Source organism: Mesoplodon densirostris, chromosome 8, assembly GCF_025265405.1.
Source record: "Mesoplodon densirostris isolate mMesDen1 chromosome 8, mMesDen1 primary haplotype, whole genome shotgun sequence".
Classification (NCBI taxonomy): domain Eukaryota; kingdom Metazoa; phylum Chordata; class Mammalia; order Artiodactyla; family Ziphiidae; genus Mesoplodon; species Mesoplodon densirostris.
In genome coordinates, this window is record NC_082668.1 from 3,204,961 (window position 1) to 3,220,110 (window position 15,150).

A 15,150-nucleotide genomic window follows, 5' to 3' on the forward strand; every position below is an offset into this window, starting at 1 on the left:
CCCAGTGGGGGCTTCCCTGGTGGTGCAGTTGTTGAGAGTCTGCCTGTCGATGCAGGGGACACGGGTTCGTGCCCCGGTCCGGGAAGATCCCACATGCCGCGGAGCGGCTGGGCCCGTGAGCCATGACCGCTGGGCCTGCGCGTCTGGAGCCTGTGCTCTGCAACGGGAGGGGCCACAACGGTGAGAGGCTTGCGTATTGCAAAAAAAAAAAAAAAAAAAGAAAAAGAAAAAGAAAAAAATATACCCGATGACTCAAGTATAAATAGCAAAGGTTAAGGTCAGATAATCTGCGTCTGAGAAAAAGCAAATTGCAAACAACTGAGGGAGAACAGCTCAGTCCTACTAAGAGCCAAAGATGGGCAAATTGAAACCGAAAAGGAAATCTCATTTAAACCTGCAAAAATAGTCTCTACAAACTCAATACTCAGGAACCTATATGGAAATACATATTTTCCCATATGTTGCTGGTAATGTAAATTAGTGAAATTCTTTAAAAGGGCGACTGGGCCATACCTATCAAGAACCACAGAATGTTCACGGCATGTGTTGTAGCAAGCCCACATGCAAGAATTCTTTAAGAAATTAGTCAAAAAAGAAGTAAGGCTCGGCGTACAAAAGTTCTTATAGCAGCATCATTTATAATATCAAAACCCTGGAAATGGCTCAACACAAGTAGGATTGGAAATATCAGGACATGTTAGTTTGGCCTTCCTGCCATTGACCTAGGCTGCCGCCCCTGCCCTGGCAGTGAGGGTCAACTCACCTTCCCTGCTACCCCAGAGGAGCGTGTTTTGAACAAAGTGCGGTCTCCATTTCTAAGACAAGGAGCAGAAGGGGGCTCGCAGACCTAAGGCCTGTCCCGAGCGTGTCCTGCAGGGCACCCTGCACATACGTGTCCAGGGCTTAAGTCCTGTACGACGCCTGGGGAGAAAGGTGACCTCCAAAGATGCCTGGGGCGTGGGCTGCTGTGCTGTGCCTTGGCTCCCAGACCCCTCCCACAGGGGACTCGGAGTGTGCTCGGGAGACGACCACCACCTGGATGACTGATGAGTGGATGGGTCCTGGGAGACCCTGTCACCGGGCTTGGGGTGGGCAGGGTGAGCGCCGGGGTAAAGATAGCATTACGAAGGGACGTCTGCTAGGATCCCCCCACCCAGCCTCCCCTGCCCACCAGAGCACACCCCATCCCCATCTCCCATCACGAGCCCGCCCTGCCCCCTTCCGTGTGCGCGCAGCTCCCCAGACAGAGAAGTCCCATCTGCCTGGACGGTTCTGGGTTTCCCGGGCTGTGGGGAAGGGGGTGCAGCTGCGTCTCCTGTGGGAGGCGGGGGTGAAAGCACAGAGCAGGGAGGCCCGGCCACCGGATGAGCTCCGTCTGCCTGTCCTTCCGCTCAGGCCGGGATCTGCTGAGTGTCGTCTGCTTCTGACCTTATATGTTCTGACACTGGCCTGATTTGATACCCAAACTGTGGAGATTGTGAAACAGGACGGTTAATGGTTTGATGGAAAAAGACGTCACGGCAGGCCGGGTGCCAGGGCCCAGAGGTCGGTTGGCCCCGCATCTGGGGACGTGCGTTCGTCCTCTCCCAGGGGAGCAGTGGAGAAGCAGGGAAGCTGAGGTCAACGCGGCGGCCCCGGGGGTGGGGATGGTGAGGGCCAGGGCCCTCCTCCCCAGCTTCGGGCTCCTTGGTTGTGGGCCTGCAGGCGCATCAGCTGGGAGCTTTCTGAGACCCACCTGCCCCTCACCCTCACCTCCAGGAGCCCAGCTCGGGGTGCTCGAAGCCCCAGACGGCGCCTGCCTGCCTTCTCCAGCATGCCTCGTCCCCGACATCGGTTCCATCGCCCCAGCCCTGGATCTCTCCCCCAGGCCGGCTGTGGCTGAGCTCCCCGGCCGGGGCGGAGGGGCCTGGCAGCCCTCCTGAGAGCCCTCGGCCCGCCAGCAACAGGCCCGTGTTGGCGCTGCAGGGTCTCGGGGCGCACGGCGCACTCCTCCCCCGTGAGCTGGCATTCCCGAAGGCTCTGTCGCGATGCCATCTGGGTGCGGGCTTCAGGAAGCCACCCTGGAAAGCGCGGGGCCAAGGGCGCCCCTTCCTTCTGCCCCCAGCAAAGCTGAGCACCTGCTGCCTCCTTGTCACAGCTGGGGCCTGACGCACCCGGGGTGGCCGCAGGGAGCCCGGGGTCTCCTGCCCCACGGCCCACAGGCAGCAGCAAGTAGTGGCACCCGCCCACTTCCACATACCCGAAGAGCCAGCGGGAGGTGAAATGAAGCAGCAAAGAGTCAGGGAAGAGCTGGGGAGGCCCGCGGCCCTGTCCTCAGTCACCTGCATGACCTTGGCCCCCCTTTCTGGAAAGCCGTGTCTCCACCTCTTCCCCGAAGGCAGGAGCCCCAGCTGAGGCTGGGCCAGGGGACGGGACTGAGGCCTGAGCACAGCCGGCTTGGCTTCTCAGGGTGAGCTGGGGGGTGTTCCTGGCACGGTCCCTTCCCGAAGGCCCCCAGAGGTCCAAGATCGGCCGCCAGCTGTCCACACTCCTGGGCCTGAGGGGGCGGCTGTGCTGTGGGACACCTGGAGGGTCCCCGGCATGCAGGTGGGCAGAGGGTGTGGGAGGGGCGTCTGTGCCAGGTCGTCCCGACGAGCATGTGGCCCGAGCACGGGTGAGTATCAGGGCAGATCCTTGACAGACAACCCACGAGGGCCCCGGGCCCAGCTCCGAAAGCTCCCGGCTGTGAGGGGTGCGCAGGTGGGCCAGCCTCCAGGCCAGGCATCCTGCAGGGCTCCAGTGAGAGGCTTGCCCAGCACCCTGGGCGTGGGCCCCCCTGAGCCCCGGGAGGGATGGGCCGAGCACAGCAGGAACCCCAGGAGGGTGACGGCCGCTGCCCCAGAGGGACCTCCGTGGTTAAGGAAGATGCCTGCTCCCAGTTCCCGTTGGGATCAAAACCAAAGCAGCTGTTGCAATGCTGCTGCTGAGCTGGGAAGAATTTCCTGACTTGACTCTTTTCACGGGACACACAAAGAAGGCCCTTTGTTCCAACAGCAGGCCGGGGATCATGGCAGGCCCAGGAAAGACCCCGTGGTGGGTCAGCGCACCAGGCCTAAACCAACAGGCACCTGGAACGGGAGGGCTAGGCTCGCAGCCCACGGCTGCAGGAGCAGCTCCGCAAGCCCCCTGCTCCCTGCTTCTGGGCCCTTCCCTGAACTCACTGGGCTGCTCCTCCACTCGCAGGCCAGAGACCCAGCCTCATCGCTGGGCCGCGGCTCAGGCCAGGCTGCAGGGCTCTCACGGCCCAGCATGGGGCCAGCGTGGCAGGGAGGGGTTCCCGGGAGCTGGCCATGGGGACCCGGGTCCCTTGGACCCCGAAGCTGCCGTGCGCCGAGGCGGACGTGGTCAGCGTTTACAAACCTGGAGGCTTTGGGGCAGAGAGACTGGGATGAAGGTGAAGTTGGGTTCTCTGATGACCAGTCTCGGAAGGCGGTGCCCCGTGCCCCTGGGCCACCTCTGACCACCTTTGATACCTTCCCCGGCCCAGGTGACACCTTAGATCCTGAAGCTGTGCAGGAAGTGGGGGAGCAGGGCTGCCCCTTGGTCTCCTAAATCCACCCGGCATTTATTGTCTGGGGGAGAAAATCGATATGCAGTCACTTTAAAACCAGCCCTTTCCTGGTTGAGTTCTGCACATGCTAGATTCCTCTCCCTCCCCAAACAATACCAACAGAAAGGTCTCTGGAAATGAGAGTTTCTGATGACACATTCCCCCACGTCCTCTATAGCTTCCCCAATTAGATTACATTCCCAGTTAATGTTAAATCGTGTTAAATTTCCATTAGTGAACCAGGGCTGCACTTTAACGAGCTGACCTCTGGGACACAGTGGACTTGGCCTGGCGCACACTGGGGAGCCTGCCCTGCTGGGCTCACTGGCCTTGCAGGGACCCAGAGTGGGAATGGGTCAGACACCTGTGGAATCTGAGGGCCCCCAAAGCATCCTCAAACACAGAAGGACTCAGGAGTAACCCCCGAGCCATTCTCACGACGGAGGAGCCAGGGGTCCTGGTGCAGGGCTGCTGGAGAGAGAGGTGCCTGCATTGGCTCAAACACAGAATCTCGCTGCGCAGCTATGGTCCCAGGGTGAGCTCTAACTGTTACAAACCTTGAAATGCAAAAACGAAGCAGGCCCACGTGCCAGGGCAGGTCACTCAAGAATGTCCACTGTCCTCTTGTTAGAACAAGTCATCAGCCCTTTGCTTTCCCTTGAGAAATTCCTATCCGTGAGCAGCAATGCACAGCAGCGCTGAGAGCCAGCCAGCAGGGGCAGGCCCCGGCGCACCCACGGTGGACTCCATCCCCAAGTGTTCTGGAGCATGCGTCCTATGGAAGACTGTCTGGCTCGCGTTTGTCTGGTCACTTAGTGCGAAGGTGATCTCCTCTGACTTGCAGCTGTTTTGAACTGGAGTCTTTTCTGATTTTGGGAGAGCCCAGAAGGTTTCCTCTGCCAGATCAGAGACGCCTTGACCTCAGGCGGCAGGCACCAGGCGGCTCTGGCCCTAGGTGCGCTTGCTTTAGGGGCTTCCCACCCTCAGCTGCAGCCTGGCCCTGAACCCCAGACCCCAACAACTGCCCAGTGCTGCTTGCTGGGCTGTGACCTTTGCCTCACCCACAGGCCTTAGCTGCACTTGGCTTGGACAGGGGTCCTTCCCAACACCCATGCCCTTTGCCAGACGCCCACCTGGCTTGTAGCCAGGAGAACTCCGGCTCCAGGAGAACTCCCTGAGCCAGCCGTTCTCTGCCTGCTGGTCCCCCACCTTGGGTCCCTGCTCTCCCTCTGGTCACTGCACTCTGGTCGTGGTGATGGCCCTCCTGCTTACACCCTCACTACGCCTAGCCTTCTCTCTGGGTCCCTCTTCTGTTCTCCTTCCACCCAATCCTTTGGACAAGTTTGTCCACCCCCAAGACCCCCCAGACCTCCACCGTTCCAGCAGACCCTGGAAAGTCTGCCCTTGGCTCGAGCACCAGGCTTGGTATTGAAACTGAGCAGGACCCTGTGGGGCTCCTGGGCACGGAAGCCTTTCTGTGTCCCCCGTTTCTTGTTTGTAGGGAATAGACTCCAGTCCCCATGACCTTCCCTGAGTTCCAGAGGGCAGATTCGAACAGTTACTAATCAGGGAAGGGAGGGGATGCAGAGACAAGGGAGGAACAGTCAAGAAACAACAGTGCAGCCTTGGGCCAGGGTCCTGGTTCCGCCTCAAGGGACACACATAGTATCTTTGAGCTCCTTACAGAACTAAAACCCAACAAATGGAAGATGTTGGCATTCTTCATTCCAGAGAAGACCAACTGAGGCCAGATTAAAGGAACCAGAGAAGCTCATCAAGAGATTACTGTGAGACCAGATTAAAGGCACACACCCTAATCTTATCAGTAACCCCACCCTTGAACTACTGCTAAAAACTCCTCACCAAATCCTCCCAGGTTGGGACACACAGTTTTTGAGGGCAGGAGCCTGCTGTGTCCCCCTCTGCCTGGCAAAGCAATAAAGCTTTTCTACTTCACCCAAAACTCTGTCTCTGAGATTCTATTTGGCACCTGTGCACAGAGGCCAAGCTTTTGGCATCATTATCCAATGCAAATGAACTTCACCAGGCCCACTGGATGTTGGCGGGGGCAGAGATGGCCACTGAAGACCAGCATCCACCTCCCGGAGAGCCACACTTATACAAAGAGCATCCCCACACTGCCCCCTGAGATTCAGGAAGCGGCCGCCTAGTGCCCTTGGGGAGTGTCAAGAGCTGGGACTTTGACTCGAAGAGACCTTCCTTACTAGCTGTGACCCTGGGCAGATACAGTGGGAATTACAACAGTTCTGCCTCTTCCTGAGTCACTGCCTACTTAAATGAGAGAGTGAATGTTCAGGGCTTAGCATGATGCCCAGCTCATAGTAAGTGCTCAGTAAATGTGAGCTATAATAATAACCTCTTTTCTTGGACTGAGGGAATTGACAACTAAGTAAGCATTCAGTAGGCAGTGAGCACCCATTGATGGTTCTGGAGGAGAAATTAATGTTGTAGATGCAACATTAATGAAATTAACGTTGTAGATGTAATATGGGGAAGGCTTGAAAAGGGACCATTTATAAAAGTATGAGCAAAATGCACCGGGAAACTTAGTAAAGGGCGAAGTGGCATCTCAAATCACTGGGGGCAAAGATGGGTTCATTAATAAACAGGACAACTGGGCATCTCATCTGGAAGAAGACAAAATTTGCTTCATAGTTCACACCACAAACCACAATTAACTCCAGGTAGACCAGGGGTTTAGACGTTGCCACTGAAACCGTACATGAGCTCAAGAAGAAAACATGGGTGGATTCCTCTTGAATCTTGGTATAGGGAAAAGCTTTCCAACTATGACTCAGATCCAGAGGTGATAAAAGATAAGCTCTCATGTGACTACTTTAAAAAAATATTATGGGGCACCAAAAATGCTAAAAACAAGTCGAAAGACAACTAAAAAACTAGGAGAAAATATCTAACATGTATCACACACAAAGGCCTACTCTCTGTTCTGACTTATAAAGAACTCCTTAAAAAGGACCAGAAATGGTCTTGACAGAAAATGGGGAAAGACATGAACAAACAACTCAAAAAAAGATTTGAGGATGGCCGTTAAATGTAGGAAAGATGTTCAGATTCACTTGTAACTGGAGACTGCAAATTAACACTCCACTCAGACACCAGTTCTCATTCATCCAACGGGGAACATTCAACGTCTGATGACAGTCTGCTGGCAAGGCTTTGGGAAACGGACCCTCCACTGCTGGCGGGGTGCAAACCGGTGCACCCTCAGGAGAGCAATGGGGAGTGCTTAATAAAACCACGTGTGCTCTTACCGTTGACCCTGACGATACAGCTCCAACAATATGAAAATGCATCTGCACAAGGTCATTCACTTCAACACTATGTGAAATTGGAGACTACTGGGAAAACCTAAATGCCTCTTCATAGGAAAGTGATGGAGATACTATGCATGGTGGAGTATTATCCAGCTGTAAAAATGAATGGGAACATTCTCTGTGCACTGATAAGGACTGATTTCCAGGATATACTGCTCAGTGAAAAAAGAAAACCCCAAGTGCAAAAAGAATATCTATAGTGTAGCATAAGAATATCTATAGTTTAGTATGAGTATCTATAGTATAGTATAGTATATTTATAGTATAGTATGAGAATATCTATAGTATATTATCGTACAGTATGGTATAAAGATATCTATAGTATAGTATAAGAATATCTATATTATGGTATAGTATAGCATAAGAGTATTGATAGCATAGTGTAGTATAAGACTATCTATAGTAAAAGACTATAGTATAGTACAGTATAGTATAAGACAATTTATGGAATAGTATGGTATAGGAATTCTGTAGTACAGTATAGTATATTAGGTGGGCCAAAAGGTTCTTTCGGTTTTTCTCTGTAAGATGGCTCTAGTAGCATTTAATTGTCTTTAACGTCATTGGAAACAATTTTGTTAGATTGTATGTGACAGCTGTCATATCAGCATGCATTTAAAAAAAGATGTCAAATTGGTGAATTTTTGTGTAGCCATTTTAATATTGAAGATGGAAGAAAAAAGCAACATTTTCGGCAAGAAAGGTAAAAATGCAACTGAAACGCACAAAAAGATTTGTGCAGTGTATGGAGAAGGTGCTGTGACTGATCGAACGTGTCAAAAGTGGTGTGCGAAGTTTCGTGCTGGAGATTTCTCACCGGACAATGCTTCACGGTCGGGTAGACCAACTGAAGTTGATAGCGATCAAATTGAAACATTAATTGAGAACAATCAACGTTATACCACGCAGGAGATAGCCGACATACTCGAAATATCCAAATCAAGCATTGAAAATCATTTGCACCAGCTTGGTTATGTTCATTGCTTTGATGTTTGGGTTCCACATAAGTTAAGTGAAAAAAACCTTCTTGACCGTATTTCCGCATGCAATTCTCTACTGAAATGTAATGAAAATGTTGTTTTTAAAACAAACTGTGATGGGCGATGAAAAGCGGATACCGTACAATAATGTGGAACGGAAAAGATCGTGGGGCAAGCAAAATGAACCACCACCAACCACACCAAAGGCCGGTCTTCATCCAAAGAAGGTGATGTTGTGTATATGGTGGGATTGGAAGGGAGTTCTCTATTAGGAGCTCCTTCTGGAAAACCAAACGATTAATTCCAACAAGTACTGCTCCCAATTAGACCAACTGAAAGCGGCACTCGACGAAAAGCATCCAGAATTAGTCAACAGAAAACATATAATCTTCCATCAGGATAATGCAAGACTGCATGTTTCTTTGATGACCAGGCAAAAGCTGTTACAGCCTGGCTGGGAAGTTCTAATTCATCCAGCATATTCACCACACATTGCACCTTCAGATTTCCATTTATTTAGGTCTTTACAAAATTCTCTTAATGGAAAAAATGTCAATTCCCTGGAAGACTGTAAAAGGCACCTGGAACAGTTCTTTGCTCAAAAAGATAAAATTTTGGGGAAGATGGAATTATGAAGTTGCCTGAAAAATGGCAGAAGGCAGTGGAACAAAAGGGTGAATACGTTGTTCAATAAAGTTCTTGGTGAAAATGAAAAATGTGGCTTTTATTTTTACTTAAAAACCGAAGGCACTTTTTGGCCCACCCAATACTTCATGTAAGAAAGAAGAGGATATAAGAAAAAAAATATGTCCACCTGCCCATTTGTACAAAGGAATACAAGAAGGAAAAACCAGAAGCTAATGAGACTGGTACCCACAGGGAGTGGGTGGGAATGGGGTGAAAAGGATGGAGAAATGCAGTGGGGGGAAATGACACTCTCGGAAGCTACCTTTGAGGACAGCTCTGACTCAGAGCCCCAGCGTGATGGGCAGTTCTCTGCATCAACCTGCCCAAGCTTTAGCTCCCAGTTACTCAATCAAACACCAACCTAGGTGTTGCTGGGGCAGTTCTGAGATGTGGTTCACCTCTACAATTAGTTGGCTTTAAGTAGAGAGATCCTCCTGATCATGTGGGTGGGCTTCAGCCTCCAGTTGAAAGGTCTTAAGAGCAAGCTAAGAAATTCTGCCTCAAGGCTGCAGCCTTGGCTCCGCCCAAGAGTCTCCAGCCTCAGCCTGCTCTACAGATTTGAACTTGGCACACCCATGATCGTTAAGCCAGTTCCTTGAAATAAATATCATTATATATAGCTTTTCCCTACATCAAGGTTAAAGGGGGGTTCTCCCGTGTTATTTTTCTTCTTGTGCTTGGGTGGTCTCATTGGTCACATCTAAATCCCTGGTAGGAATATATGTGTATGTTTATCTTGGCTTCTGAGCATCATTCTTTAATCAAAGGAACCGGGGCTCCTTGGAAAAATGGCTGATTCCAGGGCTGGGGCAGAAAATGCACAAAATGAGCCTGGAGAATCTCATGGTGCCAGAAAGTAAGGAACTGCCCCCAAAAGGATGCGGGGTGGGGGAAGATGTCAAAAGAACACAAAAGCCAGTTTGAAGGTGCTGTAACTGCCAAAGCTGGGACAATTTAAGGACCCTTGTGATGGTGTTGGACCCACCCAGATAATCCATATAATCCCATCTCAGGGTCACCTGGTTAGCAACCTGAGTTCCATCTGCAACTTACCTCCCCTTCACCATGTAATGTAACATATTCCCAGGTTCCAGGATTAGGACGTGGTTCCCAGGATTAGGATGTGGTCATCCCTAGGGGCTGTTATTCTGCTGACCACAGACCCTGGGGCTGGCTGGCCCCAGCTGATTTGCTGAGATGCTCTTGTGATGAGGACTTTTGCTTCTTCCTCCCACAATTATCTTGATTTTCTTTTTAAATAAAGAAATTTCCTAGCAACCTCACCTCCACCCCCAGCTTCTATTTTCAGCTGTATCACCACACGGCTCAGCTCGGATGATGGCAAACTCTGGGGCCCCGGTGATAATTACTCCTGTTTGCACTCTAAGCAGAGTCGGAAACCGTCTGCGGTGGCTTCGTTTCTAGTAACATGTCACCACTGCTTCGTTCAGAACGTCAGTTGCCAATTGCATTACCTCTTCTGCGAGGCCACCTGTTTGGAATCTGTCTACACAAATCACTTGCACAGAGCTGAGGGGGTGGGGAATGTTGTTCCCCAGGGACCCTCGTGGTGTCTTCTCTGCATCATAATAATGTGCACTCTTTAATTTAAACACAAATCACTCAGCGGAGGCAGAAAACCAACTAGCCTAAAGAACAGGCTCTGTTGATTTTTAACATCCTGCCCCCCACCCCCCTTTGATTTCTAACTCATGATTGATTTCTCAGCTCAGAAAAGGAGACCCTGAAGTCTGGGAAGAGGCCGCGGAGAAGGAGGAGGGTGAGGAGACCCCACCTGGCCGGGCCCCCGCTCAGCCTCTGCTCAGACCCTGGAGTGTCCTGCGGGTTCCATGTTGATTGCAGGGGCAGGAAGCAAGCATCCCCCTGCCCAGCTCCTGTGTGTCCTGCGCTGTGTTGTAAACCGAGGTGCAGGTCTTTGTACAGAGGACATCGGAGCCCAGGCTGGAAACCCGCAGACACTCTGCGGACCCTGCTTGCCTGGCAGGGTCGGCCGCCCACCTGTGACCTCGGCATCTGGAGGGTATTTCTCTTTGCCTTTACTCGCCCACTGGAGCCCTCAGATGCTCCCGGGCCCTGAACGCTGAAGCAGAAACACAACCTGGGATAGAGACTGCAGACACACCAAGTTCTGATCTTTGCTCCAGAAGACGGAGGGGACCGGGCCTGGGCGGGGAGAAATGCCGACCCCGCTGAGCGGCCGAGGGGCCAGGGATGAGCCCTGTGGGTCAGGAAGAAGGACGTCTTGGCAGAAGGACTGCGTCAGGAAGGGGAAGGGGCTCAGCTTGAGCTGCGCCGCCCATGGTTCCAGGACGCTCCGAGCCCCGAGCAGGCAGGAAGGACAGCCCTGGCCGGACCGCGGGGATGGAGGGAAGCTGCGGGTATAGCCCTGCACTCGGGGGCTCCTGTCACAGGGACTCGGCCCAGCCGCTACACCTTTGCTCCCGGCTCCCGGCCTCCCAGACCAGACAAGGGCCAAACGGAACCCTCTGCCCGCCGCCTGCCACGCTGGCGCCCGCCACCCACCGTGACCCCAGGTCGCCGCGCTCGGGCCTCCTCCACCCCACCGTCCACGCCCACCTGGCAGGGGCGCCCTCCTTCGCCCTCACCCTGGACCCGGCCCGCGGCGCATCCACACCCTGGACTTCGGTGAAGAACCGCAACTGTGGCCTTGAGGGAAACCCTCTCACCGGGCCCGCGGCCCCGCCCCGCGACGCGCCCCACACGCCGGAGACGCGGACTCACCCGATGGTCTTGCCCCAGTCGCACCACAGCGGCCTCCCGATGGCCTCCATGTCCACCTGGAACTGGGCGAGGCAAAGCTCGTGGAGGAGGGCGCTGAAGGTGGCGTCCTGGCAGGCGGTGGCCGTGAAGAGGTGGCTCACTGCAACGACAGCCCCCAGACGACTGTCAGCCTCCGGCCTCGCCGGGCCCGCCTGCCCCCGCTGCGGGTCAGGGACTCTTCTGTCCACAGCCCACATCCATCGGGGCTCCCAGCCCAGGGCCCGCCGGGGAGCCCCGTCTGACTCTGAGGCCACCAGGACGCCCTGGGGTCCCCGTGATCCCTGGAGGGGTCGTCTAGGCTCCCACTGGATCATTTCTTCATCAGTTGTTTCGGGGCCCAGCAAAGGCCCTGCCTGCTAATAGCGGGTCTGATGACGATGTCTCCCTGGGCGACAGCGACAGAATGGGGACCTCACTTCCTCTTGTCCGGGGCACAGGGTCTCACTCTCACATACTGTTTCATCCTCACACCACTCCCGACATGGTTCCCAAGGCCTGCCCCTCACAGACATGGAAACTGCGGCCGCGAGAACAGCTTGCTGGGACCGGACCCTGGTTCATCACCCGCGAGGGCACCAGGCCTCTGCCGGGGAGTGAGGAGGAGGAATCAGCTCGCCCCAGGGAGGGCCAGCGGCACAGGGTCCTGCAGACCGCCGCCTGCCGCTCTTCCTCCGGCACCTGTGGGCTGGGCTGTAGCACCCAGCACCAAGCTCACATCCTCTGTGTCTGGATGTTCACCAGTTAGAAACCTCAAGCAGACAAATTGTCACGTGAAATGTTTCTACCCTCCTGCCTTGATGAAGGTACAGTCAGAAATTACAAATGGTCAAGCAGTGCCCTGCACAAAGCAAAATTCGCTCATTTCCCCCAAGCCTAAGACTGGCTCCCGTGGATTCCAGGCAGGTGAGGAAGCTTCTCCACTGGGTCCTCCCCCCGCCAGGCCTCCTCCCCATCCCCTCTTCAGGCTGAACGTCCACTGTCCACCTTCTTGCCGCTCTTTGGGGTGGGGTCGGGGCACCCACCCTCCCCCCAGGCCCTGCTGCATCCTCTGCCTGCAAGCACCCACCCGCCCCGCCCCACCGGCTGGCCCTTCCAAATCCCTGGGGGGAGGGGCTGCACTGGGAATTCTCAGACTCAGGGACATGGGTGGACGGCAAGCTGCCACTTGAGGCGCTCAGGCCTGGTAGGGGTGTGCGCTCAGGTGGGAGCCCCTGGCCCCTCGGACTCCTCCCCCTCTGCCTCTGTCTTCCCAGAGTAAAATGCGGAGGAGCTGGTACTCCAGTCCCTACAATATTCGGGCGCTGCTCAGAGCTCTTTACAACTACCCTGAGGTGGGGTCCCATGGTGATCATCGACTTACAGCTGGGAACTGGGGATGCGGGGCTCAGAAGCAGCCCCGAGGTCCGAGCACTGGAAGGGGTGTAGACTAGACTGAACTAGCCCTGCCCCCTTTGGGGCCTGTGCCCAGCCAACTCCCAGACCTCGAGGCTCGGGACCAGGCCGGAAGCAGGAAGTGGGGCAGGCGGCCTGACCTGTCCTCTGCTGCAGATCTGGGGAGGGTGTAGGTGAGGAAGGGGGGGCGTGGCCAGAGAGGTGGTGACGGCAGGGGGCTGGGAAGAGCCATTCTAGTGTGCGACCCTGGGGGCTCAAGAGTTACTGCGTGGGGGGACGAGGCGGGGGGATGGGTAGGTAGGCGGGTGGGTGGATGGCTGAGCGGCTGGGCAGGTGGACAGTAGGGTAGATGAAGGAGTTCACACACCATAGACAGGGCTCTTACCAGCCCACGGTGGGTGCGCAGAACGGAGAGCCGAACGGGAAGCTGGGGAAGCTGAAGGAACGGGAAGCTGAAGGCCCGGCCAGGGCAGAGGGGAGGACGGGCTCTCAGAGGAAGCCTGTGGACTTGGGAGAGGAGCAGGTGGACAGTGGTGCTGGTTACAGGTAACAGCTGACGGGCTGCCTTAAACAGAAGTGAAGGGAAGGCTGCCCCTGGGGCCGGGAGGGCAGGCCGGGCACAGGGGCCCCTCGCAGGCAGGAAGAGCATGCTCCGTCCCTGCCCCGCCGAGAGTCTGAGGCCAGGGAGCTGGCGGGGGGCCCCGGAGCCTCTGCAGGGCTCTCACCTCCTGCCAGAGCCTGTGCGCCTGGAAGCCGGGCCAAAGTGCGCAAGAGCCATCCCCTCCCAGCACCGCTGGTTCTCAGCACGGCGGGGACTGGTGGCCAGTGACAAGCACGCCGTGTCCCGGCAGGGTCGGAGACTTGGGGTCGGGGAGGGCTGTGGTCGGAGGGAGCCACGACGAGGCCTCTCTGCTCTCCCGGGGGACGCGATGGCGGGGGCTCCACACGCCTCTCCAGGATCCCCGTGATGAGCCCGCGCCCCTGGATGCCACGTCCCCCGACATGTGATGGGGTGGGAGGCTAACGAGCCCATTTACCTAATTGAAGTGACAGACTCCAGGCTGGACACATCTCGGCAGGGGGACCAAGCTAACAAAGTGACATTTCATAGCAGTAAAAGTACAACTCTGTGATTAATTACAAATAAAACCACAAACACAGGGAACCCGCGGCACATGGAAGTGGAGGTGAGGCCAGCGGCAGAAGCTGGAAGCAGCCTCGGGCTGCACCTGCCTGCACGCTGAGGTGTCTGCTTCTGCACCCGCCGCCTGGAGGGTCCCACTGTCCCCCAGGCCTGGACAGGCAGGCCGGGTGCCTGGAAGCCGGTCAGATGGGGAGGACCCCCCGGGGTTTTAGCTCGAGAAGTCAGGAGTAATGGTGGGGAACGGGGAAGATGAAAGGCTGGCAAGAGGGAAAGCCCTTCGGAGGAGCCCCCAGGAGAGGACCGGGGGGCGGCGCAGGGCTGACCCGCCCTCGACACCCTGGGAAGGGGCGCCCGGCGGAGTGTGAAGCAGTGAGGCTCCCGGGGCCCTCAGGGGTCCGGGGAGGGAGATGCGGGAGCCTCTGAAAGCCCCTGAGTTCGCGCCGCCTCCCAACAGCCCGGGTGTGGCCCCCTCAGGGTCCACACTGCACGGCACGTGCACCCGAGGGCCAGCCGTGGGGAAGGGGCTGCTCCCCACCGCTGCCCTGTCAGGACACCCCGAGAAAGCCCATCTGCGTGGACAGGAAGCGCCAGGGGTCGCAGGTAGCTCAGGAAGGCTTAGACACAGACTCGGGGAGGAGCTGCAGCCCCATTCTGAAGCTCGGTCGCCCCTCCGTGTGTCCCCCGCCCCTCACTGCTCGTGGCATCCGCTCTGCGCTCCCCACCTGGATCGCCCTTCCGGGCAAAGCTCAGGCTCAAATGTCGCCCGTCCTCCTCCCTAAGGTCCCAGCACCCCACCCCACCCCCTCCTCTGCATCTAGTGCCTTGTTTAGGGCGGGCGGACGGTTCTTTCTTGTCTCAGAACCGCTTTGCTGTCCTCTCCTCCTGACTCACGCGGATGTCCTCCCTGGTACCCAGCGGCTCTGCATGTTAATATTTGTCAGGTGAACCAGATGGTGACGCCCAGTTTATCAGAGGACATTCTGCGTGGGAGTGAAGCATGGTGCCTCGGACTGTCCCCAGGAGGGTCAGGAAGCGCGGCGGGCTCCCCTCCTGCTCTGGAAGGGCTGGTTTACAGCGAACGAAGATGAACGCGCATCTCAGGGCGCTGGGTGCTCGCGACAGAAAGCCATGGGCTGATGTGAGCGCTGGAGGGGTCTGATCTAAGGGTGCTGGGTGGTTCCCGAGTCCCTGGAAGGTCAG

The 15,150-nt window shown here is 55.8% G+C and overlaps 1 protein-coding gene across 1 annotated transcript in view; it reads right to left on the reverse strand.

Moving 5' to 3' along the window:
* Positions 1 to 11,728, reverse strand: part of RAMP1 (receptor activity modifying protein 1) — a 34,230-nt gene extending 22,502 nt beyond the window's left edge. Inside the window, exon 1 of the mRNA XM_060107291.1 lies at positions 11,376 to 11,728. Coding sequence (XP_059963274.1) covers positions 11,376 to 11,728 — 353 coding nt within the window. The remainder of the gene's footprint in view (positions 1 to 11,375) is intronic.
* Between the last annotated feature and the right edge of the window lie 3,422 nt (positions 11,729 to 15,150).